The 15,749-nt window shown below is 41.1% G+C and overlaps 1 protein-coding gene and 1 long non-coding RNA gene across 3 annotated transcripts in view; one reads left to right on the forward strand and one right to left on the reverse strand.

Moving 5' to 3' along the window:
• On the forward strand, positions 1-13,083 carry LOC134526844 (uncharacterized). Its single transcript, XR_010074041.1, has 3 exons — positions 1-176; positions 7,642-7,744; positions 11,299-13,083. It is a non-coding gene; the product is annotated as an uncharacterized LOC134526844 (long non-coding RNA).
• LIMA1 (LIM domain and actin binding 1) overlaps positions 1,823-15,749 on the reverse strand; it is a 27,302-nt gene continuing 13,375 nt past the window's right edge. The window contains exons 5-11 of one of the 2 annotated variants that reach the window (XM_063359116.1): positions 14,695-14,803; positions 13,094-13,254; positions 10,647-10,754; positions 8,383-8,440; positions 7,537-7,652; positions 4,458-4,591; positions 1,823-4,038 (exon numbers count right to left, since the gene is read on the reverse strand). In XM_063359116.1, coding sequence (XP_063215186.1) covers positions 3,036-4,038; positions 4,458-4,591; positions 7,537-7,652; positions 8,383-8,440; positions 10,647-10,754; positions 13,094-13,254; positions 14,695-14,803 — 1,689 coding nt within the window. In that variant the 3' untranslated portion in view covers positions 1,823-3,035. The remainder of the gene's footprint in view (positions 4,039-4,457; positions 4,592-7,536; positions 7,653-8,382; positions 8,441-10,646; positions 10,755-13,093; positions 13,255-14,694; positions 14,804-15,749) is intronic. The other variant, XM_063359117.1, reaches the window with a different exon arrangement.

Here is a 15,749-nt window from a genome sequence, read left to right on the forward strand (position 1 = left end):
CCGCGATCAGAGACGGGTTGTTTTGACTGAAAAAAAGCCCTCAAGGCAGTCTTTAATGGGGCCGAAAGCACGCGCTTCCTGAGGGGAGTCCGGCCTCTCCCTCCCGGGAAGGCCCCGGCGGAGGCAGGCGCCAGGCAGGGCCCGAAGGCCGCGGAGGCGGTTCCTACTGAACGCCGGTAGGTAGATAAACCGCCTCCCACTCAGCCCCGAGGGGCAGGACTCCTCAGAGGGGCTTACGGCCCCTTTCCCCCCTCTCTAAAGGGCCCCAGAGCTGAAGCAGGACAGTGCAACTTTAAGCTTATGGTAAGATAGCAAGGACTAGTTTTACTAATATTAATAGCCATGTGGTTTAACATTTAAGCAGAGGACAGAGCATGAGAGGTATGCTGGTTGGCAAAGTTTAAAATATTCTTTACAGCTTTTACAACCTTCAGCAAAAAATGTGGTTTAGCTTGACAGGCTTGGGATGAGAGTTACCAAGTAACAAAGCCTGGCCTTCGTGTAAGCTCATCAACTAGGTTTTCAAACTCTGTAAAGGTGGTCAGCATCAACTTCCTTGTATATTGTAGCAAATGATCCGTCTTTCATATAATAGCTCTTTTGGCATCTGTCCAGTCAAGAGCAAATTAAACAGGCCATTAAGCACTCAAATACTATGATAACTAATAGATTCAAGGACAGGCTGGTTCATGATCTGGTCACCTTTTTTTTTTTTTTAAAAATCAATGACTTTATTTAAAAGTACCACTTGTGCTAATTTCTCCTTGAAGATGTTCAGCCAGTCTGAGTGAAGACTAAGGGTCCTGTATCTCAAGAGACTTACAGACACCTCAGATTCAACTGGAACTAATGATGTATACGTAACTGGTCACTGCAGAGAGTATTGCTTTAGTATCATGTAACTAGGGATGCATTGTAAAATTCAATTGCGTTTCCTAAGAAACAAACAGTAGGCATGTTCAATAAATACAAGTCCACAACAAATATTCTTCTCTTCCTTTTCAAATACACTTAGCACAATTTCCAGTCAGAAAGACCTCCAATTGCTTAGTACTTGGAAGAAATCTGATACGAAATGGATTTTGTTAGGAAGAGATAAAGGTTACAGAAAGCTGCATGTGCTTGCACATCCAGCTTTCTTAGTTTTGCAGTATCTCTCATCTGTACAAATCAAGTCTTACTTCTCCCTTAGAAAGAAAGAAAAATTAGCAGTAGGTTGTATACCTCTTGATGTGCAACTGCTAATACCTTCTAGCTACATAGCAGGCTTCTATTCCCCTCTCTCTCCCTCCTTCCCCTATATACATGTCATACACACGTGCATTTTCTCATGCTGCTGCAGGTCATTTACTGCTTTTCTTCTAGGTTTTAACCCCCATCTGTCCAAACCAAACCCACCTCAGGCTTAAGTGAGAACAACTGCAATACAAAGAAGCTTATAGGAAGTGGGGAGGGTGGGTGGGGGGTGTGAACCCTCCGTTGTCCTCAGCTTCCATGCCTGAGAAGCACCTGAGGCCAGAAATGGAAGTGTAGAATACCCACACATCCTTATTTCTTTCGCCCATCCTGTTCGAATCCCTCTTTTCCACAAGCTCTTGCAGAAGAGAGCACAGTCCACCCATTTGACTGTCAACCAGAAAAAAAAAAAGTGGACACACAGTGTCACCTAGTGGCACCACAAAAATCACTGTCTGGTCTGCAGCTTCCAGTAAGAACACCGGTGTTTCACCCATCTTTTCCCATGGTCTTTTCAAAATGCCGCCTCTTTGTGAAATGAGTATGAATCCAGTCTTCAGACTTAAATCTTTATGTAAATGACTGAACTTTATTGAAGGTTTCATAGTTAGCAGGACTGTTAAGAAAGCAGAATATTTTACACCTCAAGTATAGTTAAGAGCTAATTCTCATGAGAGTACAGTACAAATAACAGCTAATATAAAAGAGCATCCTCCTTCCACCGTTCAAGATTTCATTATTTGTAAAACAAATGAAGTCAAGTTTAAAAGTGTACTAAGCTTCAATGCTAGCAATCAGGAAGTTTCACTGTTCAGATGGTTTTATTCCAGAGATTTTGTAATGCAGCATAATTTCACAGCCATAATGAAAAGATTGACGGCAGCTTGATACAAGTAGGATTTCAAAGTTTTCAAAAGGCCTTAAAAATATTATCTGCAGCTTAAAATGAATGATGATGAACTCCAAGTTAAAAAAAAGACACAAACCAACAACAACAACAACAAAAAAACAACCCACTTCAAATGCATATGAAATGCAAAAGTAATGCCCTGCAGGCTACTGCAAAAGTGTTGACTTGTCCTCAAAGAGATTTGTTAATCAGCACAGCTTCTGGATAAGCACTAAAATACATACGTTCCAGCAACGGGCACGCCATTCCAGTTGCACGGAGAAAAATAAAGAGAGTAGGGAGTCTTCAATTGATCACAGGCAGTTTTGAGAAAGAAAAATCACATTGCACTCCGTTTAAGATGCTTTAGTTGTTGGGTACTAAGCACATAATGTTTTTATGATTAAAAAAAAAAGTCCCAGTTGTGCCCTTTACACGTATTAAAGTGCATTAAGTTACCATTTTTAAAGCAGGCCAGAAAGTCCCTTTGAAATTGGTCCCTAAGCACTGCAGTAGCATTTGTAGTGGTAGAAGTAGTGTACTACAGAAAGCCTGTTTCACACCACCAGTACGAGTACAGTGAAATTCCATAAATTGTTAGTGAAATGCGTATTGAAGCTCAAAAAGGGTAAGACAGTAGGAGTACAGAACAGCTCTGTTCTTGTGCTGGGGACAGATATTACCTGTTGAAGCTATCCCACAGCCAGATACTTGTTTCCATGCACCTAAACATACTCTTTGCAGGCTTCCAGAGTATTTTTCTAGTTGAGATCATTTGTACATAGGATTCCCTTAATGTCGATGTGCAGTATAGCATCATTTTCATGGAAGACAGCTGTTTGTTAAAGCTAAAAACACCGATTTAAAAAGGCCCAGCACCTTGCAGTAAGTTTTCTAGTAAAAGGCCAATTTATTCTTCATCATCTTCTTCATAGTAACGATTCCTTTTGATCTGTTCTTCCACAGATAGATCTTCCATATCTTCACCCTCCCAGAAACCAACATCTTGGGATTTGCGATTCTGGGTAGGAGATGATTCCTTAGCAGTCACAACATTGGCTAAGCTGGAATGTTTAGGAGAATTTGGTTCAAGGAATTCTTCATTTGGACTTTCCTGCTCGTCCATAGCATGTTCTTCCTCATCTGTCTCTGCATTCACCTGGCCATTTTCTACAAAGTTATGCTCTACTGTTTTGATACCAGACAATTCCCGTTCTTCCTCTACTTTTTTCTCTTCAGCACTCTGGATGTTCCTATTCTCAACCTTCTTTTCCTTTTGCTTTTTGTCTACCACAACCTCTCTCTCCAGTTCCTCATTTCTTTTCAACATGTCTCTCTCTGCCTTAGAAGGAGAAGATGAATTCTCTGTTTTATGGCCTTTAACAGATATTGTTCTGAATGAGGCTGCGACTGTAAAGGGACGACTTCTTTCTTTCAGCGAGGAAGATCTTCTTAACTTTTTGAGATCCAGATCCACATCCTCCAGCACATCTGGCTTGGAAGTCTCTTCCTCTGGGGGCCATTTGGGTTTGAACACTTTGATGCCCTCATCTAAGGCACTTCCTTGAGTACTTTGGTCAGATGGAGGCGGCCAGGCAATCCTGAGCTTTTTAGTTTCTGCTGGTTTCTCTTCTCTTTCAGGCAAAGCTGAAGCTTTTGCTTCCATACTTGCTGCCAGAACTCCTACTTTTGCAATTGGGGCATCCTCTACTCCTGGGTTTTGCGGACTTTCTGTTGCATTTACACCATGGACAGTTTTCTCCAGGGATTCTTCACATTCAGTTTTGCCTGCCCATAATTCCTTATGCTGCTTGTGTCCAAAGCCTTCATCGTAATTGCCTTTAGATTTGAAAAGCTGATTGAAGTGAGGCTTGCAGTAAATATTCCCACGCAGAGATGCATATGTCCCAAGGCTGTTCAGGAAAATACAAAGTCAAATGTTAGCATTCTGTGACTCAGCCATCGAGATGGGTGTATATTTTAGTTATATTACTGAAGAGATTCAATTTCAGTCTTCCAACATGTTTAGAAAAGACAAGCTTACAGCCTTCCTGAGTTTGTATGGCTTTCTTTTCAAGTGTCAGGAGTTCTTTACAAAGTTGGACATTGTCTTTTTCCCCACATAAAGTTACATTAAGGGTTTAAAAATAGACCGCATCAAGTGCAAAAGCTGCTGGCAGAACTAGGACTGTATTACCACTCCTACGCTCCTCTCCAGTTCGCTGGATTACGGTTGCCTTCACCTCAGCTAAGCCTGAACAGCATCTTACTCAGCTGCTGAAGAGAAAAGCTATGCTTCCCAGACAGCAGCCAAAGGGAGCAGCGTGTTTACCTGAGTTTGCTGTTGCAATAGGAACAACGGAAACAGCTGATGTGAAACACCTGCTGGTTGGCAAAGAGCCTTTCCATCGGGTACACAGTCTTCTGACATCCAACACAGGTTTCCTTCATTGGCAACTGGAATTTCTATGGGAAGAAGAGAAAGCTTGTTAACTGGAAAATGAATCAACTGCTGTTGGACTTGGCTTGGGTTCATGCACAGCTTCCACAGTTCTCAGAAAAACTGTAGCAATTCACTTTCTGCAACTCAATGCTAATTATGGTAGAGTGGGTTCTGGTGGGCAACGAGTGAGGAAGAGGCTATGGCAGGCCCACAGGATTGCTGTGGCTTGACAGAGAGCCAAGGTTTTGCCCCAGTGAATTCCACAGCTGAAGCATGACAAGTTGAGCAATGGTTGAGAAGGGACAATGGAAATACTGGAACTCAGTTATAACTTTGAGCCAGTTCCCAAAAAGCTGTCTAATCTATTTCTGCAACCTCCATTTTTCTTGATAGGAAAATGATGAAGAAACATTCAGGTAGATTACAGTCAGTATGAAACTTACCAAAGTTAAAAAAGAGTGTAGAAAAAGAGCTGAAATAACCTTGAAATAAAAGGTAGAGGACAGGAGGGGAAAGAAGTGGAACAGGCTGCTCAACATTTTGAGATGATCCACTTTTGGTAAATGCTCTCCTCCCTTACAGAGGAGGAAACAGCCTCAGCACAGATGCAGGCGGCAGGAAACACTTCTAACTTCATTTGTAAGCAATTCCAGTCCTATTGCAAAGAAACTATACTCAGGTTTCAGGACACGCAGCTCTCAAACTCGCCCAAGACTTAAAGCGAGCAGGGCTTTGAGGTTAAACAGCTAAAGTTATTTATGTGCTTACTAAGAGAATTTCCTGAGAGTTTAGTGCAATGGCAAATTTAAATGCTAAGCAGTCAAGTGTCACTGCTGTGCTGTATGGCAACGATTTCAGATTTTGTTTTCTGACAGCATCAAGGAAGCAAGTACATTGTCCATGAAAAAAAGGTTACTTGATGCCATTCACTTCTTGGAGTCTACTAAAGGTTGGCCAACAGGGAGAACACTTCAAAGGAAAAATTAAATAACTCACAGTTGAAAAATTGGCAGTCTGAGGCTGCATGTTGATTACAACTGCTTTAGCAGCAGGGTAAAAGAGCGCCTAGGCTCCATACCATGGGTCTGCGTAGACACATTGATACTATAGCTTTTCTTTGACAAAGAATTACCTGCTACAAACTTACTAAAAAGCTTTACGGAAAAAATACGATGGCTAAAGAAAAACCAGGAAGGTCACAGGAAGACATAATTACAGCAATTTATTTATAACAGACTAGAAACAATGGTTAGGCAAAGAAAGTTACAATACGTGAGGGACAGATTGCTGAAGACAGAGCCAGCTGAAGTCAGTTTGTCACAACCATAAAGTTTGCTGCCAATTTAATTCCAGTTTAATAGGTATTTCAAATTTAAAGGCATTGCTTGAAGTTATAGTAGATTAAAGTTCTAATTATGATGACAGTTTGACCAACAGAAGTTCAGAGTTCCTTTTGAAAAAAATTCCACAATTTCTAGGTGCTGCCAAAACTGCATAGGAATTCTGAATTTTGAGTCACTAAATGAAATCTCAAAAAATTAGAGTTTACCAATGCAAACAAAAATCTGATCATCCATGCTTGCCACAGGGAGCAAGGCAGCAACATCAAAAAGTAACTCTCCCTGAAAGCTTAGTTTTGCAAGATGACATTACGGCGCTGGCATGTGCTTCTGCAATGCACATCCCCATCTAAGAAGAGGAACTTACTTGTACAACAGTGAGCCCTATGTTTGATGGAGAGGCGTTTTGGGGTGTGAAGAGAAAGAAATTCCTTTCCAGGCATACTACAAATAGGAGCTACAGGAGGAAGGTGAGGCCCGATAAGTACAAAAAGAAAACTTGAGAGAAAGCGGAGAGTTGAGCTCACATTAGGAGGGAAGCAGAAGGCAGGAGTAGAGGTTAGGAACCAAGAACAGGAAACAGAAGCTGGAAGAGACAAATAGGAACCTCACATGAATAAACAGCATCTGGGTTTCTGTCTCAGCAGTGCAACACCTAAAGCAGTAACATGGTAGAGGACTAAAATGGTTCTAATAATGTAAAGCGATAGCACAGAGGACCAAGACACACAGCTTGCGTGTATCTTGTATGCTCTAACAGACCAATCACAAAAATGTTATAGCAGCTCTAATTTCGCATACTGGCATTTATGCTCCAGAACACTAGGAAGCCACATCTCACTGGTCTTCGTGAGGTCAGTGCTGTTCCTCTCAAAGATGGGGAAAACAACAAAAGCACAGTTGTTTCCTCAGAAGTGAGCCAGGAAGTCTGTGGCAGCCCAGGGAATAGGCATCCTAACTCCAGACAGCACATGTGACAAGAAAGTACAGTGTGATCAAAATGTTCAGCACTGCCGTCTGCGTGTCTAATAAGATTAGCAAATACATTCCTACCAAAGAAGTTCTCCATCTGCTTTATGCTTTATAGCTCCCACTAAAGAAAACTTAACATATTAAGGACTTGCTAGTCAGCATGCCAGAGCCAGTCTTTGTGGAGTCAGTCACTGCAGTGCCCTTCCTACAGAGTTGCTATCAATTGCACTTCCCCTGGGAACAGCTGGAAGAGGCGGGGGGGAAGCCAAGTCCTGGCCTACTAAAGGTTCTGTAGAGCAGTATCAGGACCTCAGTGCCCGTCTCTAGGAGGCATAGACAAGCCGTGATACGATCCCCTGCTCAATCCCCCTTTCCCACACTAAAGAGAAGCTGCATCTGTTGTAGGGGCACGCTGTTTTAACAGCAGCGGGGCAACTCCCAGCAACTCAAACTTAGTCTTTGAAGAAAAACTGAGTTTTGAGATGCTTTTCCATTCAGAATTAAAGTTCCCCTCGTGAACACAGTCCAATGAGGAGTCATAATTACTGCCAGACCCTTTGTGACCCCACTGGTTGCATTAAGGCTTTTCAGTATTAAAGAGAGAAGTCAATTGGCTTTAACCATCGCCCATGTTTGAGAAAAAACAGCTGCTGTACCTTCACTGCTTTTGGCGGAGATGCATCTGTCTGGCCAGCTGGTTTAGAACTAAAGTTTTGCTGCTTTGTGCTGACAGGCTTCTGAACTTCTGTCTCGCTCTCCAGGTTTTGTCCAACTAAGTGAGCAGAAGAGGAAGACGAGGCAATTACAAAGACTTTAAAATCACGGAAAACTTATGCTCATAAGACTGAACAGCAATCCTACCAGGTAAGCACTAAGACATTTTTTCTTGAACATCTGCTATTAAAACCTTTAGATCTAGATATTTAAAGGTGATCATTCTATTTTTCTGATTTACCAGGAAATTTAAGTTTATGTGTAAAGGAAACTAATATACGGGGATCCAACTTCTAACTTCCAGGAACTGTTCTTCACTTCTGCAAAGTATAGACTTGAATTTAGGTGTAAAGCTAAGGCAACGTGAGAATGTGCTTACGTACTTTACTGAATAGGAACTTGACTACCTCAGGACAGCACCAAAGACACTTGGTAGTTGTCCTGCATTAATAAGCACTTCAGCCTATTGACTGATGTAGTAGTTGTCAGAGCTATTGGTTTAAGTCCAAACGGTGAGGAAGCTACACTTAAACGTGTTCAATCAGAGCAAGCAAAAACTACAGATATCTTGGTATTACAACTGCAAATTAACTTCTAAACCTGAAAGAAATTATATAAAGTTTGAGTTAGGCACAGGACAGATTTTTAGTACAAGACAAGTTTTTATTGGGTCAAATGAATCACTTGACAGGACTGATCTTAAGCACCCTGCACACAACGGGGCAGAGTTAGTGCTCTTCCTCAGCCAGGCACTCTCCTCTTGTTGAGGCAGGAGAACGAGTGCTTACCATTGCCATCCTCTAGAAGACCAGAGTGGAAAGACAAGCTGTTCTCACCTACAGAAACCTGCAAGAAAGTATTAGACAGTGAGCACCTTTGGCCTTCTGAAGTCTGAACAATCATGGCCTGAGGAACACATCGGGCAGATTGACACTGTGAGCACTTCAACAGGAAGAGACTGGCCACACTGAGCTGCACATGAAGCTACTTCTTGTTTTGTGAGGCACAAGGCAGAGTCCAGCTGACTGCCAGAGTGTTAGTCCTTGCTACAAAATAGACATAATTTTACAGCTCTTGCAATATTCAGATCATCTGCCACAGTGTTCAGGCACACAAACATCATATTTTTGTTTTTCCAAACATCTGCAGCGTGTACACCTTTATCTATTAGTCTTCAGAAATCTTTGTGGATTTCATTGATGTACCTCCCAGGTTTTCTTACTTAGAAATCCCTTGACACCAAGCAGTACACATTTACCAGAATTTAAACATTCAGCAAAGACAGTGCTTTAAAGGAAGAAAAAAAAAAAGAAAAGAAATAAAGAACAGCTGAATTCTAAGAAAAAGCTTTTGTAGACCTAGAAGTCTGCTGTTCCCAGGTTGGGACAAACATGCATGGGAACATGCCTTTTAAAAAAAACAAAACAAAAAACCCCAAAACAACCCAAAACTTCTTGAGTTGGCTATAAACCAGTTCCAGATTCTAAAGGTGTTACAGATGAAGCTCTTGATGTATATTTCTGTATTAAACTTGGCACTATTACTATTAAATCAAGGAGTTTTAAGTAGCTACACTGAGAAACTAAACTGCTATAACAAGATAAATGGCAAATCATCACTAATTCACTTGAATAATTGAAAAGTCCATTGCAAGCAACTGAAGTTTGCAAATTAATGAGGTAACGAGGAAGCAAGTTACATACTCTGGTCTAGCGAAAAAATAACTGTAACACTAGCATACTAGGAAGCGCATCAGCATCTTCTGTGGCTGTTGGAGTGTCACACGTCTGGCTACTAAAACTCTCACAGATTCAGTGTGAAAAGTAACAGAGGTGGTTAGCAAGTTTCTTTTGTTTCCCTTTTGCTAGAGGATTCCCTTTTCTGCAGTTTTCTACTAGTAGTTTTAATTAGGCTTACTTCCAAAGTTTATTGTGTCATTTCCAAAGGACAATCCTGGCTCTCAAACAATGTTCTATTCAGGTTCTTTATTGCACCTGGACACCTCAACAAGTAACTTCCCAATTACAGCTGAATACAAGAAATTTCATTCAAATCTTCCATTCAACAACGGGGACGTATTCTGATTTAACAGGTGTTCTTTTAATTAACTCACCTTTTAGCAAAAAAGCAGCCTGGACCAGTTGAACATGAAGCTGCTCAGCTGTCAGTGAGGAACAGCTGAAAGCAGCCATTTGGCCCCTTGCCCAAGGAGGGCTGGAAAGCTCTAAAAGCCTCCTGGCATTAGGCTGCCACGTGTTCCCAATGGCTGGAATACACAGTACCCCAATTATTATTCAGCTACTTTTATCCCTGTCTGCCGTCCTCAGTTTAGTATACAAATGCCTGAGCGTACTTTATTATCTCTAATTCACAGACCAATTTAGTCTCAGTTTACAGCTGAAGCTCAAAACCAGGAACAAACCCAAACTGGCATTCTCAGTTACCTTAATCAAAATTTAGCCTCTAAATGCAGAAGAAACAGTGACAAACTCCTTTTACTTGTGTCACACAAAGCTTCTCTTTTTTTTTTGTTTGGTGTGGTTTCTTTTTTGTTTTATTAAAACAAACAAATAAAAAACCCAACAAAACAAATACCTAGCTGTGAATCATCTTTTTACAGTTAGGAAACATGACACAAAAAAGTTTAGCTCACTTCAAAACCCTTCCAAAACCACCAGAGGTTTCAGACCTAGTCAGCTACTGAAGCCAATGAGAAAATACGCACGTATGATATTGACGGGTTCTGCCATGCTACAGGCACATCAGTACTGAGAAGAAAGGGGAACTCTCCAAGAAAACTTAAAATTTGTCCCTAAATATTCTCTACAACTGCTTAAAACTCTTTCACAGAGACTTGCTAGCTTATAATCCAGACAGAATCTAAAAAATACATACATAAAATACTCGGGAATTCTGCAGCATGTAAATAATCTCTGTCAGCTGCTCACATTCAATTTCTAGATGGCAAGTGGAACAAGTACATCAGCTGTGCAGCTACAACTAGTTCCACTTCAAGTGAAGCCCTTGACCTTCACCAGCAGGAGCATCTTACCTTCTCCCCATCCTGACAGGAAATGGAGTCCTCAAGACTTGGTGGCATATTCTCCTTCTGCTCAGATTTGTAATTCTTGAGTTCACTTTCACTGGCTTGAATCTCATTCTATAGGATAAAGCACTTGAAAGTTGACAGGTTCTTTTCCCCTAGGAAAGTACTTGCTTTCTATTTTCCTTAAAATCTTTTAAAAACTGTTTTCCTAGTATATACAGTGATAACTAAAGGAAGGGGCATAAAAATCTATACAAACTTGGTCAGTGATACATTCTAATGAAGAAAAGAGATGACACTGTAGAATTTTACTATACTCTGCGCCAGCATTTTTCAAAGCAACCCCTTTTCTCTACTTCCAGATTCCTGTTTAAAATAAACTCTCATTTCCCCTGCTCAGTCACATCTTCCTTTTCCAGAAGTGTTAACTTTTCATTTGAAATTACAAGTATTGCGAGACAACCAGTATCTGAAGTAACTGAAAAACACATGCTGACATAAAAGCAAATCCTACCCTTGCTTAGTCAAAAACCTAATTGTTATTTACTGAGTTTTTTGTTCTTGACAAACTGACTTGTTTAAGATTTTCACAAAAGAATCTTTCAGACTTAAAAAAAATAAAACCCAGTGAAACCTCGTGTTTCTTTCATTGCCACAGGATACAAGATAATTGGAGAAGACTCGTGCCTTTCACAAGGCATCTTCTCTGTATCATGAGAGACATAGCCAAATGCCAGCACCAGCATCTTACCGGATTTTGTAAGCAAGTCTGCACAAATCCAACCACGTCTAATAGGAGTGTAATTGAATGTCAGAATTTTACTGTGTAGATCTCTAAATGTGCTGTCTACCATCTCTCCCCCGCCCCGATTCCCATATCACTTGCAATGCTAGAGAAACGATTGCTTCTCACCCTTACTCTAACCCACTGTAAAAGTGTCTATCAGTTTTAATCCAGGCCTAATTACACCACAATGCCCTCAAAATAGTTGTTCCCAAGAAAGATTATGGCTTTCCTTTGTAGCCCAGATGTGACACATTTTAAAAGAAGGGAAGTACAAATACCACACTACCATATCAAAAGAGCCTGAGTTGCTTTGTCAGCAGGGAAGAAGATCCAAGAGTTATGGCTGCTCCTGGAAGACAGAAGCGCAAACACTGGCCTCGGAAACCGCTGTTTGCTCCATCTGATGTGCTGCCCTTGTCCCTGTGCCAGGCCAAACAGCGAAAGAGATTCTGCCAAATGGGACAACCTAAGAGCATCAGGCTGGACTGATGCTCAAACCGAGAGCCTTGGGGACGTGCAAACGAGAGTCTCGAGAGACATTTATGGTGAACCTCTTGCCATTAGGACATAATTTAGCAGATCTGAGCCACAAACTGGAAAAGGCAATCTAGCAAACCGAATCCAGTCAAGAAACAGGATGCAGAGAGCAGCAATTAGCAGTTAATCAGATTTGTTGCACCGGCTGCAATTACTTTCCATTCATACAGTGAAGTTTACTCCGCTTTCCTCCCAAGGGCTGGAGAATGAGACCCACGCTGCACGTGAAATTCAGAAGTCATTTCAGCTGGGTAGAGACTTTTGCCTCTCTACAAAGATACCCTGCAAGCACGCACTCTTCCAAAGCTCACAGCCATCACTTTTGGCTTCTATTTCCAGTGCAAGTTTCCTAACTTAAAAAGGCCTATCCTCTTCAAATTTATTACTCTGTCTAATAAAAGGCATGCTTAAGCAATAGAAGTTCCCATCACTAAGCAAAAGTATCAGACAGTTCCAGCAAATGTACTTAAACACTTTTTAACAAAAGCTTAGACTCTTCCAATCTCTTCAGCTGCAAAACTTTACCATGACTCATTAATTGGTCATTTCCTGATCAAATATCTGCAAAATTGGCACAGGTTCATTCACTGCAAGAGTCTAATTGGATTTAGATAATAAGTGAGAAAACTTGAAGGGAGGTGAAAAACAAAAGGGAGGAAAACTGACTGGAGATCCCAAAGCCGCAGGCCAGTAGGTGCAGGTTCTATGCACTGTGTGACACAAAGTCGCTCCTGCTTACTGTGCCCCAGTTTCCCCTAGTTTATAGCTAATGTACAATACAGGATTGAGTTTGGTTTTTAAAAAAAACAAACAAACACGCAGAGAGCTACAGACATACAGAAAGAAAGAGAATGTCAGCTATGTTTCAGAAGGGCCTCAGTCAGGGTGCTAGCAATTAGTTCCTTGGAGAACTTTCAAGATTATTCCAGGAAGACGCAAATACTTATTTCTCCCTGGAGTACATAGAGGCAACTCTTAATTAGGAATTACTCCTGTTGGCACAAGTTATTTTAAAAAAAAAAAAAAAAGGCGGCACTATCTTCAAAAAGCCTGGTTTCCATTAGATCTTCTTTCCAGTCTCAGGCTGGGACAAAAATTCACTTTTACACAAGCCAAAGAACAGACTTACCGTAGTAGCAAGGCCTGTGGAACTGCCCTGCTTGGACACAGCTGCCTGGTACTTCGCCAGCCTATCCTTTATGGAAGTTTCTGTTAAGCGAGGCATCTCCAGGCTTTTCTTGGTCTCTGCCTTATCTGGGCTGAGTGCTGGACTAGTATCTACAAGATGCCCTGGAAAAAGAACAAATGCAGGGTAACTTTCAGGAAGACGAGTAGACCTGTCTAGAGAAAGATTTACAAATCCCGTCCTTTACTGCTCCAAAGACCACAGAAATTCCAGATCTGGAAAGCACAGAAATGCTTTGGTCAAAGGTTTATGCTCCAAGTCTTGTAATTAATCCAGCTACTTTCAGAAGTAGCACATTCACCAGATGCAGTGTTCAGCCAGTCGTCTCAGAAGTAATGAGAGCCACCAGTTTTAACACTGAAGATTGTTTTGCTGTTATTGTCAAACGAAAGCAGCTGCTACAGTGGCTAAATGGAAATACACATCATTCCTGTAGTGGAACAGTTGTCCAAGTCTTTTGGGGAAAACATGGGAAGCGAGGAAGGAAGTCTCACCTGCCACTTCCACCTCCTCCATGAAACTAGTTTGTCATGCGACATGTTACAGATGAGAATCTCGAGAACAAATACGTTACGAGATAATTCAGTTTAGTCTCGCCGGATCATTTGCAGCATCTGTTTTTATCTCAAGAGGAAAGAGACATTTCGGAGCTTAAGTCTCTGCATAGGTGCAGATCTCGTGACTCTCAGGACTATACCCCGTTTACTTGCCATCCATCTTTCATTTTTGCCACCAGATGTTAGCCAGATAGGTTTAAAAAGCCAGGTCCCATGACTGTGCTGCTATCTAACTTCCTTGTATAATGCTCAAGTCTTCAGTAATAGCTTAATTGTTCAATAAAGAGTGATAAAAAAAATGACCTTTCACTAGCTAGCGTCCTCGAATGACTGAAAATCTGTATGAATCGTTAAGGTCCCTCTTGGGGACAATAAAAAAATGCAAGCAGTTCTTGCCATTCTCTCCAGTATTGCTCAAATAAGGACACAGCGTGCATCAGTAAGTAGTGAGATATAATATTAGCCATAGGCTGAAAACACAGAAAATTTAAATACTTTGTTAGAAAATAGTCTCCAGACATATGAAAGATAAATAATTTTGCTCAAGTCATAAGGCTAACTGTGGTTACCTGTGTCGGGACAAGGTAGGAGGGACGAGAACAAAAACAAGAAGGAAGAAAACATTTTGTGTTGTCTGTCTGTTCACTACTTTCTAAACAAGTTTGACTATTAAAAGAAATTCTAGGATCGTCCTAGGATTAAGACACAGGGAAAAAAATGGGTTCTATTCCTGAACTTGCTAGTTATCTCCTGTGCCTTGGTTTCCCCTGCTTAAGGGTATAATGGTTTAAAATTCACAGCAAGACTTAAGTCATTAAATGCGATGCTCACATAGAGCTTGCAGACGGAAGATGGCTGCACTGCCTTCCATTCCTGAAAGGCAAAAGTTATTTCCATTCTATTGTATGGAGCAGTTTTATTTTATAAACTACCAAAAAAAAAAGCCAACAAAAACAACCCAAAACCCAAACGATGAGGTTTACTGACCTGATGTACTATGGCTCTTCTCTCCTTGGCCAACATCAAAGTCCTCCGAGGAAAGGCTGTTTTCAGAAATCCTCCTCCCAACTGCTGCCTTCCTCTGCTCTCTAAGGACCTGTTAGAGACAAGACCCACCTATCAGCTGCCCGGACAAACAAAGACTGGTGCTTATAATCCTTTAAGATGCACAGGTGTCACTAGCAAATCTGCTTTACTGGAATAAACAAGTCTACCAGGTGACATCTTATTTAAGCAATGTAAAGTTTGATCACAGAATACCTGACCCTCTGTCACCTGGAAAACACTTTCTTGAAGAGGTCAATAGATGCCCTTTGACAAGTTATCTTTGCTGAAAAGTCAGAGAACCACAAAGATCAGATTTTTAGGCATTTACCACTGCAAATACAAAGCTTCAGTCTAGATTTTTGCATTCCGTAGAATTTCTTTTGAAGCTAATGTTCCAAGGTCATTTTATGAAATTTAAAATCAGAAAAAGGATGAAAGGAGCGAGCTATCAAAAATTTGCATTAATTTTCAGCAGCAGAAAGACTAAATACCACCGTAATAAAAGGTATCTAAAATTACTTGTTTTGATTTGGATAGCTCATGCATTTGGTACCAAATAATTCCCTAATTAGGTCTGATAAGGCTGAAGCTTAAGCAGAGGAGTGCTAGAGATAAATATTCTCAGATATCCAGGATAATCACTATCTGCAGGGCCGCAGTGCTGGAAGCGGCGTCTGTAGCATGCTCTGGCTGGCTCCATCAGATTTGATACCCAAAATCTAATGTTCAACAAAATAAAATTGTGAAAAGAAATTTCAGCAGCTGTGATAAATACTCATGAAGTGCAGAGTTTAATTTGACTTCATCAAGATAGCATGTTCTCACAGCTGAAAGGCAACCTGTAAAACACTAGAAGGTGACAGATCTTTGTTCCCTCCCCAGGAAGGGTTAAATCACGGAGCCAGTTGGAAATTCAGATCCCGGCTAACTAGGGAAAAAGGCAGGTTTGGCAAGATGCTCCAACCACACATTCCCCCCCACCTTCCAACAAGTTT

This window comes from Chroicocephalus ridibundus, chromosome 24 (assembly GCF_963924245.1).
Source record: "Chroicocephalus ridibundus chromosome 24, bChrRid1.1, whole genome shotgun sequence".
NCBI lineage: Eukaryota > Metazoa > Chordata > Aves > Charadriiformes > Laridae > Chroicocephalus > Chroicocephalus ridibundus.